Source organism: Musa acuminata, chromosome BXJ1-3 (genome assembly GCF_036884655.1).
Source record: "Musa acuminata AAA Group cultivar baxijiao chromosome BXJ1-3, Cavendish_Baxijiao_AAA, whole genome shotgun sequence".
In the NCBI taxonomy this organism is placed as follows: Eukaryota; Viridiplantae; Streptophyta; class Magnoliopsida; order Zingiberales; family Musaceae; genus Musa; species Musa acuminata.
Window position 1 is genome coordinate 45,850,082 of NC_088329.1, and position 16,367 is coordinate 45,866,448.

Genomic DNA, 16,367 nt, shown 5'->3' on the forward strand with positions numbered 1-16,367 from the left:
GAAATCATACTATAAAAGATCCTTATAGGTGTGTACTTCAAACTCTTAAGTTTTCATGTTTCAGTACTTCTAAATTCGAAGGACTTGACTCTACGTCAATATCTCATAACTAAAATTAATTTAAGTATTGGATAAACCTCAGCTAGCGATGTGGTTTTATAGGATTCGGATCTTCGAATGATCAAAAGGGATTTGATATATTCATATAGACACGGGTCAAAGTTAAATATAGAATAAGATCTAAGTTAATTTAAAATCTATATTAATAATTGGATGGGTACGTGAATTATATTATTTACCTTCGAAAGGATGGTGATATCTTGAAGTAATTTATGTGCTTTGGGACAAAAGAAGTTTTGAGCTATGCAGAATTCAATTATATATTTTGATCTCAAACCTAGGTAATTAAATATAAAAATCATTAATTTTGTCCCGTTTTTGATAAATCATTTTTTTGTAGAATTTACAAAAGTTATATAGTTTGGAGAATGGAATCGACGGGTGAGTAAGAGAGTGAGAGAGAGGCGCAAATAATCATAGTCGGATTTTTAATGATCAGAGAAATATTCTTTGGATGATTAATAGTTCAAAACAGGTGTTATGAACCATTAATGAAGCAGCGTAATTGATGTTATGTCAGGTGCAAGAGTGTGGTGTTTTCTAAGAGAGCTCCCTTCGTCGGGAGTAGGGAGTTTTTATCTCTGATACGAGAGAAGATTGTTGTGCAAGTCTTTAATAATTAATATAATTTTTTTTTCTCTATTTATATATCAAAATTGGCTACTGTAATATTACAAAATTGGTTACTTAGCATGCTAAGTAATAATCTCTTTGAATCATTTTAAATTGTTATATGATTCATATATACTGAATGACCTCCCACCTCTCATAGGAAAGTCTTTGTAATTTTGAGATGCATTCTTTCTATATTAACGAATTGATTTCTAATATGATTAATGTGTGTTAGAGAAAAATTATCATTGACGTCTTAGTCAACTCGACGTAGTTCATACTTAGATACATAAGACTATCCAAAATGAGAATATCAAGCTCTTGAGATGTTATATGTACGAAGACTTAGGTCGGAATAGGTTTTCTAATCTAATATCTTTATACTTAAACTAACCCAAACTAAATTTATAATTAATTTTTTTTATCATAAATGATAAGAAGGAAGTTTTGTTTTCTCTTCCCTCTCTAGGTGACATGTGGTAATAACATATTAGATGACAATGTATTATCTATCATTTGTTTGTGTGACGTTTAATTCATTTAACATGTGAGAATTTGAGATTTACTTTCACGGGTCAGGTTATCGCCTCCACTGTGATGGATTTTTCTTTACATGGCTTATGCAACTCGGGCATATTTTGTATTATGCTTTTGTCATAGCAGATTTCTTTTTGCGTGGATTAGGGTTCATGACTAATACGTATCGAACACATTTAGCTTTGCACCTATGTTGTAGCGAATTTCTTTTTTACACGAGTAAGGTTTTTAAATTCACGCGTTTCGAGAGCATTTAGCTTTGTGTCTATACCATGATGAATTTCTTTTTATTGAATCGAATTTTTCTGAGTCATAAGTTTTAGACATATTTGGCCTTATACTTTCGTCGTAATAGATTTTTTTTAATATAAGTTAGATTTTTTTAATTGATACGTATCGATGGATTCCATCGTTCCTTAAACTTATGATTACTAGTGCCCAACTTGCTAAATGTATGAAAGCCATGTATGTGATATAAAAGGGATTCCATCGTTACTTGCTAACTCAATTTTTTTTAATATGAGGTAGATTTTTTTCAATTCACACTCGAGTAACGATGGATTCCATCATTCCTTCATTGATATAAAAAGGGAATCCACAATGTGGTGGGTGTAGCTCATTCACGTCGGGTCCTAACAGGATACAGGATCGCCCATCACTAGATGTGTAGGACCGGACGGGACCCACTGGAGTAGGAAAACCCCGGTGCAAACCCTAGTGAACACTGCCGCTGCCTCCACGTCAATACACCGAGGGCGAAGGCCCAACCCTGTCCGAGATCAGACAGGGTTGGTTGCCACGGCCGAATCCGAGGTGTCCACTTTTCTATTCTTTGCGTTTTTAGCTTCCCTTCTTTTTACTGTGACTGCGAGCATATTACATAATGCTTCAGTCCGCAAAGCTTATCGTGTTCCTCTTTAATTGGGGATTCCTCTTCCGGCAAACTAGTGCACGGGCGATCTCCTCCCTCGCGCACGAAGCAATCCGGTCCGACCATGTCGCGCAAGGTCGTCGCTGTCGCCGCAGGAGAAGCCCACACTCTCGCTCTCACAGGTATCACGTCTTTCCCGAGTCTCCGAGGATAATCTTCTTTTTTTTCCCGTCGGTGAATGGCTCGCTTGTTGGTTTTCTGACTGGATTTAGCGGATGGGATCGTGTTTTCATGGGGACGGGGGACTTTTGGCCGGCTGGGCACCGGCAAGGACGTCGACGAGCTCTTTCCGGTTCCCATCGCCTCCTGCGGTGCTTCGTCTCAGAGGAAGAAGGGAGGGCTCAAGGCGCCGCAGCCCAATTTCGTAGGGATCGCTGCTGGTGCTTACCACAGCCTTGCCTTGCGAGGTTCTCATCGTTCAATCTCTCTTCTCTTCTTTCAGTTCTGATCATCATCATCATCGTTTTAAATAATTGACACTATTACTGGTGTTTGATGAAGATTCTGCTATAAACTTGGCACTAATTCTAGTGTTTTATGGAAATTCTACCAAAAGCAACATCGAAGTTATTATTGTTATCAATGGATCAAAAAACATAATTGAGAACGGTGCTCCATGGACTTCTCCTGAGATTATCTCAACCATTACCTATTCATGGCTGCTTGATCAGATGTGAATTACTTCTGGATGGTAAAATCGAGCATCCAAACTTGCTAGTTTCTTCATATGCTATCCACGTCCTTTCTAGGTTACATCAAGACGTGTACTGTAAGCGCTTACCCCTTTATAAGACCTTACAATCAACTGGGGCTTAATCCTGCTAATGTTCCCTTTGATCACTTATGTAATCATTAGATTTGTTCTAGAGCAAGTCATTAAAAATTTGTATAATTTTGAACATTATTTAGTTGGTCTGTAGGTTGGGTGCTGAAAGCATACTCTCTGCAGGCACTTCTCTGGCACTACTGACATCTATGACTGACTATGATAGATTATGAGCTTAAAATATTTATCATGCCTCCCTTTTCTTTCAGCCTTAATTTATACCACTTTTAGTTTAAAGATATGATAGCTTGGCTGGCAATTCTGGTTCGCCATCTTCCACTTATTTTCGTCATTTCCATGAAACTAAACTCCTGTTTTTGGTGAAGAATTGACACAGATGGGAACCTTATTGTCAGTCAATGCCTCCCTTTTCTTTCAGCCTTAATTTATACCACTTTTAGTTTAAAGATATGATAGCTTGGCTGGAAATTCTGGTTCGCCATCTTCCACTTATTTTCGTCATTTCCATGAAACTAAACTCCTGTTTTTGGTGAAGAATTGACACAGATGGGAACCTTATTGTCAGTCAACTGTCTTCTTGTAATATCTGTATCTTTGCTGAGTGCCAAAGTTCTAGGAACTTTTGCCTTGTAATGCTGATGCTACTTTTAGATACCCTTCACTTGCTGCATAATGGATCTGATCATGATTTTTTCAGCATTTTCAGTTTAATATTGGACAAATTTTATTAATCAGATGCTAGAGGAGAGTGCACCTGCAATAATTAAGTTATTATCTGTTGATGATCTAGCATATTTTGACAGTTTAAAAGCTCTCAATCTGATTCTTCTAACGATTAATTTATCTTATTTATCCAGAGTGAACTTTGTGAGGCATGAAAATTGTTAATACTCTCATCTGCATATATCTTTCTGCGTGATGGTTTCAACTTGAAAATTGAAACTTTAAAATCACAACTTTTCTATTTGCAACGTGATGATAATCCTATTCCAAACTATGTTGATGCTACACAGCTCATTTCTTTTATTGTGAAATTGCCAGATGATGGTTCTGTTTGGTCCTGGGGCTATAATGTCTGTATCCTTTGTGATCTGATCATTTGTCTTGGATATGAAGATACCTCTGCTTGATTTTAATTTTAATATATAAGACAATGTGGTTATTGGGCCCTTGACTATTATATGGATGGCCAGCTTGGTCATGGCAAGGAAAATTGCTCAGTTCCTTGCTTGATAGAACATTTCAAGGAATTGGGTTCTTCTGACTCTTTGACAGAGGAATCAAGTGCAGATCACACAGGAACTTCTTTAAAGGTAATATCACTGAAGCTTTCTGATTGCAGGGGATTATTAATTTATAAACAGTAATTTGATCATCCATATCACAAACCTTTTTGAATATATTTGCCAAATTAATTGATAATTAATGCTGAAGAGATCCATGCCTTCTAACAAATTTGAACTACAAGGGGAAAGAAAATATATAGAAAATTAATATCAATAAACAAAATGAAAGAAGATAACCATACATATGCACCACTTAGTCTAATTTGACTTGTATATATGACCACATAGATATAGTGTCATCCACATAAGTTGCAACCTGGGTTGCAGCTTAACCCAACTGGCAGACAAGGACCATTAAGGGATTGCATCCACATGCCACCCTTCAAAACAATGATAAAATGAGGAATTATATGCAAGTGTGAATGATTGAATTCTGGTGATGATCCTATTGTTCTATTAGTACTCTCACAGGACTAATTTGGGTGTCTTCCATGCAGATTTGTGCTGTCAAAGCAGGAGGAATGATGTCACTTGCAATAGATGATCATGGGTCTTTATGGATCTGGGGAAACTGTCCACAGGCTAATGACGATGGAGAATTTTGCCTTTCTAGTAGCAGTGTTCCTCTACCTGTGTGGAACTTCCATGGCCATACTGTCGTCAAGGTGGCATGTGGAAATGAACATGTGGTTGCTGTAGTTAGTGCTGGAGAAACCTACACTGGAGGGGATGATCTCGTATGCTATGCTTGGGGTAATAACAATCATGGTCAGTTAGGGTTAGGTGACAAGGAAATCAGACTACGACCTGAAGTCATCTCGACTTTCAACGAGGAGTCCTCCTGGGTGGTTTATGAAGTCGCTTGTGGAGCATTTCATACTGCTATTCTCACTAATAAGAAGTCATATAACCAGGAGATCGAATCAAAGTGTTGGACATTTGGTCTTGGTGAAAATGGGCAGCTTGGTCATGGGACTACGAAGAGCATATGTTTGCCACAGACGGTAGATGCTTTACCACAAGATGCTTTCCTGATTTCTCTTGATTGTGGTTTGTTTCACACGTCTGTTGTGTCATCAGCTGGTGATGTATGGTCTTGGGGAATGGAGAAAGGGCTTGGATTATGCCCGGATGCTAGCTTCACGGGAACTGATGCTGGTGATGCATACCTCCCATTGAGAATTCGGGCTTCTGAAACCAACGGATTCAGGTTTACAGGTCCCATGCAAGTTGCCTGTGGAGCAGCCCATACAGTTCTTGTTTCTGACAATGGTTATAAGCTTTGGGCATGGGGTAGAGGCCGAAGTGGGGTCCTGGGGAGAGGTCAGACAGCTGATAGTTATGTTCCTTCTGCTGTAATGTGGCCACCTCTCGATACGGTATTCAAGGATGAAAAATTAAAAACAGATGACCTGATATCAAAGACCGAAGACCATGAAGTTGGAAAAACTGTCGAGATGGACCACAAACTGTCTGCGGTAACGGAGGAATTGAACTTTCTAAAGACAAAGCTGACTCTTATGGAACGTTATGCCGGTCTGCTGCATTTATCTATATTCAGAAAGCCACTCGATGAGCGAAGACTTCCGCAGTCACTGCAAGACTCTGGTGTCTTTGATGTCAGAAAGGAATTAGAGAACGTACTGGAAAAGGCCGATGATGAGGAGCTAATTCGAATGGAGATGTTCTATCGCAGTATGCTGTCTACCGTGAAGGACAGGCTGATGAAGAGGAGAGTACGAGAACTTGTCAAGGAGTGCCTTGTTTCTCTATCCACTGGGAGGCAACATCATTCACCTTAATGTGCAGTGTTTTGCTGTTTTCAGCATACTATCGTCATTTAAAGGCTGCAATAAATATCAGCATACTATCAGCATATATATATATATTCTCCACTTCTTATATAAGTTTGAGGCTGCAATAAATCATTTAAAGCTCGACGATTTAAAACCGAGTCTTGTTCTTGTGCCTTTTTTGATTTGTGTAGTTGGTTTCACTCTCGTCTTGACTATATCAAAATTTGTAGAATGCACCATCTTTGTATGAGCGAAGGACTTACGCGACTTTGTGGTCATCTGTGGATGAATTAAGGTTGTTGAGGACTTCTATAACTTAAGCATGTTGTGTTTTCATCTAATATTTCTCTTAGAAATGTTTCATCTTGTTGGTTGGTGAGAAGAAGATGATGAATGATGCCAATTAGAACTAGCGGACACAAGGGTTAATTACATATTATTTCTTTGTAGTTAGTTACCTTTAATATTTTAATCTATATATTTTAAAAAATTATATTGTCATCTCAATAATTATAAAAATAAAATATTTAGGTTTATTTATTTTAATGTAGTTGGTTTTATTAATGGAAACATGAAAATAAAATAAAAAAAAAATAATTTTAACGTTTTAGTTATGGTGACGGATAACATCGATGATAATGGATGACGATGTCGTTGGGGGTCGCGGATGATTGTTGTGAATGAATACAATGACGACGAGAGGTGAGGGTTGCTCTGTTTATGTGCCGGCGTGGACATAGTTTCCAAGCGGTCCTCACCTCTCGTCGGTGTTCTCCTTATATGTAATAGCTACTAGCAACCTCCAACGACGTTGTTGTCTGTTACTATCGATTGGAATATTAAAATTATTATTTTTTTTATTTTTTTATTTTTATTAATAAAATTAATATTATCATGATAAATAAATTTAAAATATTTTATTTATATAATTATAGAAATATTAATATAATTTTTTAAAATGTAAGAATCAAAATACAAAAGATAATTAGTTAGAGAGAATAATATGTAATTAGCTCGTGAACACAACAATAACATCAAAGACTCCGAAAAGCAGCTGTTGATCTGCAGAACGGAGGAAGCAAACAAATGAAAACAAAAAACAAAAAAACACAGTTTCGTTGGCGATTACATGCGAAAAATCCAAGTTTTTAATTTTCAAAATACTTTTTTAAAATGATAAAATTATCCTCACTTATATCTGACCCACCGAAATCAGGAGCACCATTTAGGCGCTTCTTCGGACCGCGAAACCTCTCGCTGAGTCCGAACGCTTGCTGAAGTCTTCGTCGGGGTCTCCTATCCCGTCCCTTGGCGCGCTGCCCTGCTTATTCCACCGTCAATGGCGGGGGAAGCAACCCTGAGGAAGGCCATCGGGGGCGTTCTCGGCTTCTTCATCCTGCTCCTGATCGGAATCCTTGCCTTCTCGATCCGCCTCTTCTCCGTAAGTCCTCCAATCCTCGATCTCTCGACTCTAGATCTGAGCTCGAGAGTGTAAGATTGGACTAGGATGTCTTCCTTCCTGGTTTACTGACGTATGTAGCTGTTGTTCGAATCGAACTCGTAGGTCATCAAGTATGAGAGCGTGATCACGAGTTTGGTCCATACTTCAACTACAGAATCACTCAGGTATGACAGCTTTGAACTTATCTTTGCTTCATCCCCCTTCTGGTCCTCCCACAAGTTGATTTTTGATACCTTAGGACATTCGAGTTAGGAGACCTTGGAATACTGAACCTTATGTTGTTTATCGTTGAATGGATTTATTGTACTAAAAGCAAGGTATCAGTTCTTTTCATATGTAAAACAAGGAAATAATTCACCTTTTTCATTTAGGATCGTGTTTTTAACTTGCATATTATAGTAAACAGTCTACTAAATTTGATTACTTTATGGTAACTATTTAATATGTAATGCAGGCATGCTTTTTGCCTCTATCTGATGCTAGCTCGTTCATGGTTCTGCATATAGCAACATCAGTTTATTTTTCTGGAGTAATGGTAAGTGACCTAATGGGAAGCTAGTCAACATAACTAACAAACATTTCAGTCTGTCATCAACATTACTTGCAAACATTTTAGTCTGTCATTATCATCTGCAACATTTTGTCAGGTGCGCCTTATGCTTGTTCTTGCTTCAGCTGCATGCATTATGTCCGGGATTGCACTTTCTGAAGCTTTTGATGTCTTCACACGGTCAATTAAACTTCAGCTGCCAAAGATGTTTGAAAGTCCACCTTCTGGTGTATGTGACTAAGATGTGGATTATTCTCTTATTGCTCAAATTTTTAAAAATATACTTAAAACTTCATGGTTTTTGTATAAGGTTTCCTTTAATTCTTGCTGTTACAATATGAATTTCAAGGCAGGGGATATTAATTCCAGTCAAGATGTCGTAAAGGTTGATACCAAGGCAGCAACGGTTAAATCTGAATCTGCACCAAAAGAAAGACCATCAAGGAAGAATCGGAAGAAAAAAAAGGAAATTGTTGAAATGGTTCCTAATAGGCCTCTAAATGCAGAAAGACTTCTGGTGCTGCCTTTGGAGGCATCTGCGGTTGCCATTCTTCTGTTGATCATACTTGGTGCCTTTTATGTGGTATGCAAATTTTTTATTTAAGATTTTCTGCTGAAATTATTCTCAGATTCATGGCAATGTGAATTTGATACGTTATTTATTTTGCCAAGATGCATTTTACATTTCTTTATAGTAATATATGTGTGCAACATTCTTAATTTAGTCAAATATTGTCTCGACTTAAGTGGCACTCCTATATTACAAGTGAGGAAAATTTCACAGTGATTGAAGATATGTTAAGTTATTTTGCTATTCATGTCTGTATAACTATATGACTGTGGATTTGTTTCTTTGTCATGCTTAATGAACATTCTCATTGGGTTAAAGAACTTTTTTTTAACTGCTTGTATCTGATTATGGTCTTAGGCCATTTAAATTTGTTACTGTCATACTTTTAGCATCAGTACTCACAGAGAAAATTTAAAAGTCAATAAATAACAAAAAAGTGATTCCGACTTATCAGTTTGATGTGCCACAAAGCATACTCATAAGTTGATAAATGTTAGAAATAATTTTTTGGTTTGCTGCCTGATATATCCTTCTCCTTCTATGTAAATATACTGTAAATTCTCCAGTATTGTGTTTTATCTGGATGTTTGGTCTTGAACTGAAGGTCTACTGTTACTTGTTGTAGGTTCACTGTGTATGGGCAGCAGCAGAAGCTTATTCTGCCCCATCAATTGTTCTAACATCTCACTCGCATGACGGTTTACATGTCTTTGATGATTTTCGTGAAGCCTATGCATGGTTGAGGCATAATACTGATGTTGATGATAAGGTTATTCTTCTTTGCCTTTTTCTTTGGTCTATTCTGCATGTTTTTTTTGTGTTTGTGCTCAAGTGTCTTGCAATTGAAATTTAGTTGTAGGTATAGAAGAGGAGCAGATGTGCATTGTTAGATGTACCTATGCTATTTGTAGTCCTCCATTGATGCTTTTCTTAGTATATAGCAAGAAAGATGTGATGAATGAGATTATGAACACGTCCAGCTTTATTTTAATGCTGGGTCGTTACTTACTAGCATCGTTGGGGGACTAAAAGAAGGATAGGAGAGCCTTGTTTATTTAGATAACTGGAGATTGCCTTTCATGTCTTTGATGATAAATATGGACATGAAATACTATATTCGCATCTTTAGTTTTTTTTTGCTGTAACTTTTCTGAATTTACACACTAATATTATTAGTAGTTGCTGCGGCAGTTAATCTGGATATGTTATTATCGATTCTGATAATTAAGGTTTCAAATCTTAGTGAGATATCTACCAGTCGTCAACCTCACTGGTACCTTACTGTATTGATACTCAGTATGGACTAGTACCAGCCAAGACTGGCTGAGCTGATGGTTTCTAGTTGGAGCCCTCCAAACCCTTTTAATATTTTTTTCTATGTATTAGCTCCAATAATGATTAAACATTTTGTATTTAACACCTATTAAGGATCAATACATAACAAATATGTTAAAAACTGTCTTTAATACCCATGTAGATGTAAACAGGGGCTATGTAGATGTTTAAATGGGTTGGAGGAGCGAGTCAGAATGAGTATTTGACAGTGTGTTTGCCATCTGGTACACCTAGGTTTATCGGTAAACAACAATGTGGTATGCCCGACACAGTAACCATATTGGGTGGTGCGCTTGGAATAATCCTGGACAATGCAAAATGGTTCGGTATGTGCACTGATTGGCATTCAGATCAGTGAATACCATTGAATAAGGACCAATTTGAGTATTTGACTAAATTATGATCCCTATAATTATTTATGCCTCATGCTATGTATATTAACAAAGAAGATTGAATTATTTTATGGTCCAATTTTATCTAATTAGTTTTTGAAATGTGCATTAGAACTGATGACATCCTTCTGTTTTGCTGAACTTTTGTTGTTGTTTTTTTTTTTTATAGAGAGAGAGAGAGAGAGAGAGAGAGAGAGAGAGAGAGAGAGAGAGAGAGAGAGAGTATAATAATGACCAAAATGGAATATAATAAACTGACTCTATTTCTAATACCCAAGAGATGGCCATGTGGACAAGGGCTCAGTTCTGGTGTTGAAGTGTGGCTGTTGGCAGCTGCCAAGTTCACCTTTCACTAGATTAGAGAGAGAGAGAGAGAGAGAGTATAATAATAACCAAAATGGAATATAATAAACCGACTCTATTTCTAATACCCAAGAGATGGCCATGTGGTCAAGGGCTCAGTTCTGGTGTTGAAGTGTGGCTGTTGGCAGCTGCCAAGTTCACCTTTCACTAGATTGTATGATTAGATCAATGTTTTCTGTAAATGCTGGAGAAGCAAGACATGTAGCCTTTTAAACCTGTAACCTGCAGGAATTTAAAAAGGTTGTTTACTGATGTGCAATCAATCTCTACTTCAGGAGAAGAAATCTCTTATTTTCTGAACCTTGAAGGCAATAAGTATTTAATGCACTCATCTTCGGGTGGTGCCAGTTGGTAAAGGGTATACGTTCATTTTATACTTTAAGGTCTTACTATGTAAAAATGTGTTGAGTTTATGAAACAACACGTCAATTATTCGAATAAGATTTATGATTTTAGCTGCCTATGGTTATATTTCTTACTAGTCTGGTACATAGCAATTAATCGATACAAAGGCACTTCAATTTCTCCAACATGTTCACACCCGGTATGTCGTGCCTTTTAGCATCGCCTTCCTGGGAAGTGAATTACTAAAATGCTTTTTTTTTTCCTGTTGCTTGCTTGCCTGAAGCCACATCAACAGCAAAAGTCGAATATTCTTGTGTACAAGATTCAGAGACTATGTATGTTTCAAAAATCTCCAAAGAATGCTTTGCATGAATCAAGTTTCTTAAACAGTACATTTTGTGCAGGTGGCACCTTGGTGGGACTATGGTTACCAAACAACTGCAATGGCAAATCGTACAGTCATTGTTGATAATAATACCTGGAATAACACTCATATCGCAACTGTAGGTACTGCTATGTCTTCTCCAGAGAAGCCAGCTTGGGAGATATTCAATTCCCTGAATGTCAAATATGTTCTGGTCATCTTTGGAGGTTGGCAATTATAATCTGAAATCTTATGTACTCAGAAAGTTTATAATCATTCCTCTTGCTTGTTTCCAGGTTTGTGGAAACAGATGGTAAAGGTTTTGATAGAGTCAGGGGGACTGAAATCGGGAAGAAACATTTCAAGCTATCCCATTTTGAGGAGGTAAGTTTTTTTCCGACTTATTTCCTGTGTTAGATAGTGTTTCATTGTTGTGTTTATGTTTCCATTGGGAAGAACTGCTTTTGTTTTTCCATACCATCTATGAAGTCTGATGCTAAGATGACAAGATTCTTGATTACCAAATCTGCAATGCTCTTGTATTAGCATCGTGTTACTTCACTGGCTGTTGTGGTTGGCGCAGGTGTTCACTACACATCATTGGATGGTTCGTATTTACAAATTGAAACCCCCGAAGAATAGGATTCCTGGCCAACTAATCTCTCTCTCTCTCTCTCTCGTTTGCAGAATTCCAAAGCGAACTCTACTAGCAAATCGAAAAGGATTGGTAATAATACAAAAAGGAAGAACCCCTGGCAGTGAATTAAGTAAAGCGGAATGACCTTCCAGCATAGTGTAAAAGGACTTGCACATGAATTATTACAAGAGTGATAGAGCAGTTGATAGCGGGCGGATGCATGACCGAATACAGAGGTTGCGGGTCTTATCACACCTTCCTAATGTATGTTTCTTTTTGCCTAATTTTGTTTTACATCATCGCATGTTTTATTGGTCATGGAAACCTGAAATCTAGTCATTTGTCATGCGATGTGATTCATCTGCGCAACCTTAGTGTACTCCGCCTTGTAACGATGATCGATGCCCTCGAAAGAAATAGCAGAAATTGCCATCGGCAACCTCATATCCACACAATCAAGATGATACTCATATGTCTCTCTCTCTATATGTACCTGCAAATTCCAAGTACACGTCTGTATATATCCGTGTAGATCTCTATGAAATGTTGCTAAATTGAAACTTTAAGTGACATTTATATCTGTCTAAATAAAATATCAAATGTTTTTATGCATGAATATGCATAATTAATGTGAATATGTTTTATGGTATCAAAGGTAAGAAGACATGTATGTTGTATTAAGATTTACCAAAAAAAAAAAGAGAGAGTAAAATATGCGATTTCCACTATTGACAAGGCTACATATGTAAAAGCACTAAAACAAAAGGTGTCCCTCGGCGGTATAGGTAACCTTCCCCGCCTCGTCGTACAAAACGAAAGAGTATCTCGCAACAAACTATCTCCATCGTCTCTCGCGATCTCCGTCTTTTTTGTTCGCTTCGCCCTCCGCTTCTGCCCCTTCTGAATAATGCTCCCCGGAACGGACGCTGACGATGGTGAGGCGATGGGATTCAGCTTCATCACGACCATGCTTCGCTCGGTCAGACGGAATCGGTGGAGGTAAGCTTCTGAACCCTATCGATGGATTGCATTCTTCTTATAGCTTCCTTGTTGGTGTGCCGATTGCTCTCGTGGTTACCGCCTTGTTCTCGATTCGTCGTCGCTTGACCCGCTCAAACTAGGTTTTGGACATTCATCCAACTTAGAGGGCCTTATCGAAATCTCTTGGGATTGGATTGTCCGCTATCGAAATCTCTTGGGATTGGATTGCTCTCGTGGTTACCGCCTTGTTCTCGATTCGTCGTCGCTTGATCCGCTGTCGTTTGCTTTCGGTGCATGAACTCGATGGTTCGACAGACTGTTCATTCATGTCCTTCTTCTTGATCAGGCAGTCGCTCTAATTCGACGTTCCGAGGGAGTGGTTGAATCCGATTAAGCCTTCGATCTTTGCACCAAATGAGAGTTGGCGAGAGGGGGATTTGAAATCCTGCGACCCGCTCAAACTAGGTTTTGGACATTCATCCAACTTAGAGGGCCTTATCGAAATCTCTTGGGATTGGATTGCTCTCGTGGTTGCCGCCTTGTTCTCGATTCGTCGTCGCTTGATCCGCTGTCGTTTGCTTTCGGTGCATGAACTCGATGGTTCGACAGACTGTTCATTCATGTCCTTCTTCTTGATTAGGCAGTCGCTCTAATTCGACGTTCCGAGGGAGTGGTTGAATCCGATTAAGCCTTCGATCTTTGCACCAAATGAGAGTTGGCGAGAGGGGGATTTGAAATCCTGCGACCCGCTCAAACTAGGTTTTGGACATTCATCCAACTTAGAGGGCCTTATCGAAATCTCTTGGGATTGGATTGCTCTCGTGGTTACCGCCTTGTTCTCGATTCGTCGTCGCTTGATCCGCTGTCGTTTGCTTTCGGTGCATGAACTCGATGGTTCGACAGACTGTTCATTCATGTCCTTCTTCTTGATCAGTCAGTCGCTCTAATTCGACGTTCCGAGGGAGTGGTTGAATCCGATTAAGCCTTCGATCTTTGTACCAAATGAGAGTTGGCGAGAGGGGGATTTGAAATCCTGCGACCCGCTCAAACTAGGTTTTGGACATTCATCCAACTTAGAGGGCCTTATCGAAATCTCTTGGGATTGGATTGTCCGCTATCGAAATCTCTTGGGATTGGATTGCTCTCGTGGTTACCGCCTTGTTCTCGATTCGTCGTCGCTTGATCCGCTGTCGTTTGCTTTCGGTGCATGAACTCGATGGTTCGACAGACTGTTCATTCATGTCCTTCTTCTTGATCAGTCAGTCGCTCTAATTCGACGTTCCGAGGGAGTGGTTGAATCCGATTAAGCCTTCGATCTTTGCACCAAATGAGAGTTGGCGAGAGGGGGATTTGAAATCCTGCGACCCGCTCAAACTAGGTTTTGGACATTCATCCAACTTAGAGGGCCTTATCGAAATCTCTTGGGATTGGATTGCTCTCGTGGTTACCGCCTTGTTCTCGATTCGTCGTCGCTTGATCCGCTGTCGTATGCTTTCGGTGCATGAACTCGATGGTTCGACAGACTGTTCATTCATGTCCTTCTTCTTGATCAGTCAGTCGTTCTGATTCGACGTTCCGAGGGAGTGGTTGAATCCGATTAAGCCTTCGATCTTTGCACCAAATGAGAGTTGGAGAGAGGGGGATTTGAAATCCTGCAACCCGCTCAAACTAGGTTTTGGACATTCATCCAACTTAGAGGGCCTTATCGAAATCTCTTGGGATTGGATTGTCCGCTATCTCGTTAATACCCGATTACTGAAGCGCTTATGATTCACGAAGCATACGACAAACTCGTTCTTAAATGAACTCTTAAATGTTGAGTACGGAGCCATTCAATTTTCTTTGGTTTAAAACACTTTAAAAAAATTACCTTAAAAAACAAATACAAAGGAATTAGATTTATTTCCGTTATTTTGGCAGAATGTATTGGCCCAGTCAACTGTTCGACTTTCTATTTTTCTCATCAAGACAGAGACCATGACTAGTATCAAGTAGGCTCTTCTTTTTCTTCTTCTTCTTCTTCTTCTTCTTTCTTTTGTCATGCTTGGAAGCATTCACATGATCGACTCATTTCAAGAATGATGCTCACCCGTTGAAGAAAAAGATGATGTCGTTCAAGCAGTGAGGAAGCGGAAACGGATGAGTAGGTCTTCGTAGCATGTGCCTCCTGCAGTGCAGAACAGGAAACAACAGGTGGAGACGGACCGAGTAGGTTTTTGCTGCATGTGCTTTTGTCCTTCTCGACTGTTGACGATCTCCGGCCAACGCCGCCGCCTCCATACGATGGCGGGAACGCCCCCTTTGCATTAGCTTCCGACATCGTTCGTGCCACCTTTTTTTGTCTCCACTATCGGTAGCAGTACGAATCTCGAACGCGATGGACGGTACGGATCCGTCCGTCGAATTTTGAAATACTGGACCCCGAACGCCTAATTTCGACCCCATTCGATGGAAGCTAAAATTAATTGTCGCCACTTAGACGAGTTAAAATCCTCGCTCCGCATCACTTTTGTTCATCGGACTATTACGGATTATTAAACGTATATGTTATATGTACACGGAAGAAAGGAACTCCGCCGTCACCTTTCTCGGAGGAGACGTACTCCGCACGTCTCGCACTAACATGCTTCACGCGGACATGGTTGCGCCACGTGGGTCGCCCTAAACTGAAACAGCTAAGTGGCAGATGGCATGTCAGCAGAGCGCTCGGTGTATGTCGCTTTCGTTCCTTGGCAGAAAAGCACAACTCCCAACATCAGAAAACTCACCTGCCTCCGTCGGCGTCACGCAGCGTCCTACCCCGAGCCCAGTTGGATCCCCGGAGCACCCTGCCCAATCATCGCGACGGTGAGTTGGAGGGGTGAGGGAGGCCCACTCAAAATTGGTTTTTTTGTTTAATGGTTTCGGTCCATCTATTCCATCGGTTCACTGTTGCTATTATCAGGCAGTGGGCAAAGGCAGAGGCAGTGGGGGTGGCGAGCGCTTGGGAAACCGTTCCCCACCACCACACACGTTAACCTTTTTATTTTATCATCCGCACCTAATGACTTCATTACTTGCCTAATATTGACCGGAAACGTCACCCGTTGCCCCTCCGCTCTCCCCGAACTGGAATAGTGGCCGTGAGTACGGCGACCCACAAAGTGTGTGCGGACCGTCTAATTAAATATAATGGGAGATGGTTTTCCCACGCAAGGATTAATAGGAGCGTCCGTTTCAAAATAAATAAGGCCCCCCACCCCCACCCCCAAAAAAAAATAAAAATAAAAATAAAAGAAAAGAAAAGGAACATGTGCGG

At 39.6% G+C, this 16,367-nt stretch overlaps 2 protein-coding genes across 7 annotated transcripts; both read left to right on the forward strand.

The window, feature by feature from the left end:
• Window positions 1-2,162: 2,162 nt before the first annotated feature.
• LOC135635308 (ultraviolet-B receptor UVR8-like) lies at window positions 2,163-6,410 on the forward strand. Of its 2 annotated transcripts, XM_065146301.1 has the most exons (5): window positions 2,163-2,322; window positions 2,413-2,607; window positions 4,029-4,064; window positions 4,173-4,300; window positions 4,771-6,410. In XM_065146301.1, the coding sequence occupies exons 1-5, from the start codon at window positions 2,265-2,267 to the stop codon at window positions 6,073-6,075; spliced, it is 1,722 nt and encodes a 573-aa protein (XP_065002373.1). In that variant the 5' UTR covers window positions 2,163-2,264; the 3' UTR covers window positions 6,076-6,410. The 2 variants fall into 2 exon arrangements, with proteins under 2 accessions (XP_065002373.1, XP_065002367.1); XM_065146295.1 differs by lacking the exon at window positions 2,163-2,322 and having other exon boundaries at window positions 2,467-2,607; window positions 4,181-4,300.
• Window positions 6,411-7,305: 895 nt separating this feature from the next.
• On the forward strand, window positions 7,306-12,532 carry LOC103980038 (dolichyl-diphosphooligosaccharide--protein glycosyltransferase subunit STT3A-like). Of its 5 annotated transcripts, none has more exons than XM_065146310.1 (10): window positions 7,306-7,510; window positions 7,634-7,695; window positions 7,986-8,066; window positions 8,179-8,310; window positions 8,431-8,664; window positions 9,278-9,421; window positions 11,492-11,678; window positions 11,748-11,835; window positions 11,998-12,058; window positions 12,139-12,532. In XM_065146310.1, exons 3-10 carry the CDS (start codon window positions 8,022-8,024, stop codon window positions 12,211-12,213), a joined length of 966 nt encoding a protein of 321 aa, XP_065002382.1. In that variant the 5' UTR covers window positions 7,306-7,510; window positions 7,634-7,695; window positions 7,986-8,021; the 3' UTR covers window positions 12,214-12,532. The 5 variants fall into 5 exon arrangements, with proteins under 5 accessions (XP_065002382.1, XP_065002406.1, XP_065002397.1 ...); XM_065146334.1 differs by having other exon boundaries at window positions 12,035-12,058; XM_065146325.1 differs by having other exon boundaries at window positions 11,492-11,594.
• The last annotated feature ends 3,835 nt before the right edge of the window (window positions 12,533-16,367 follow it).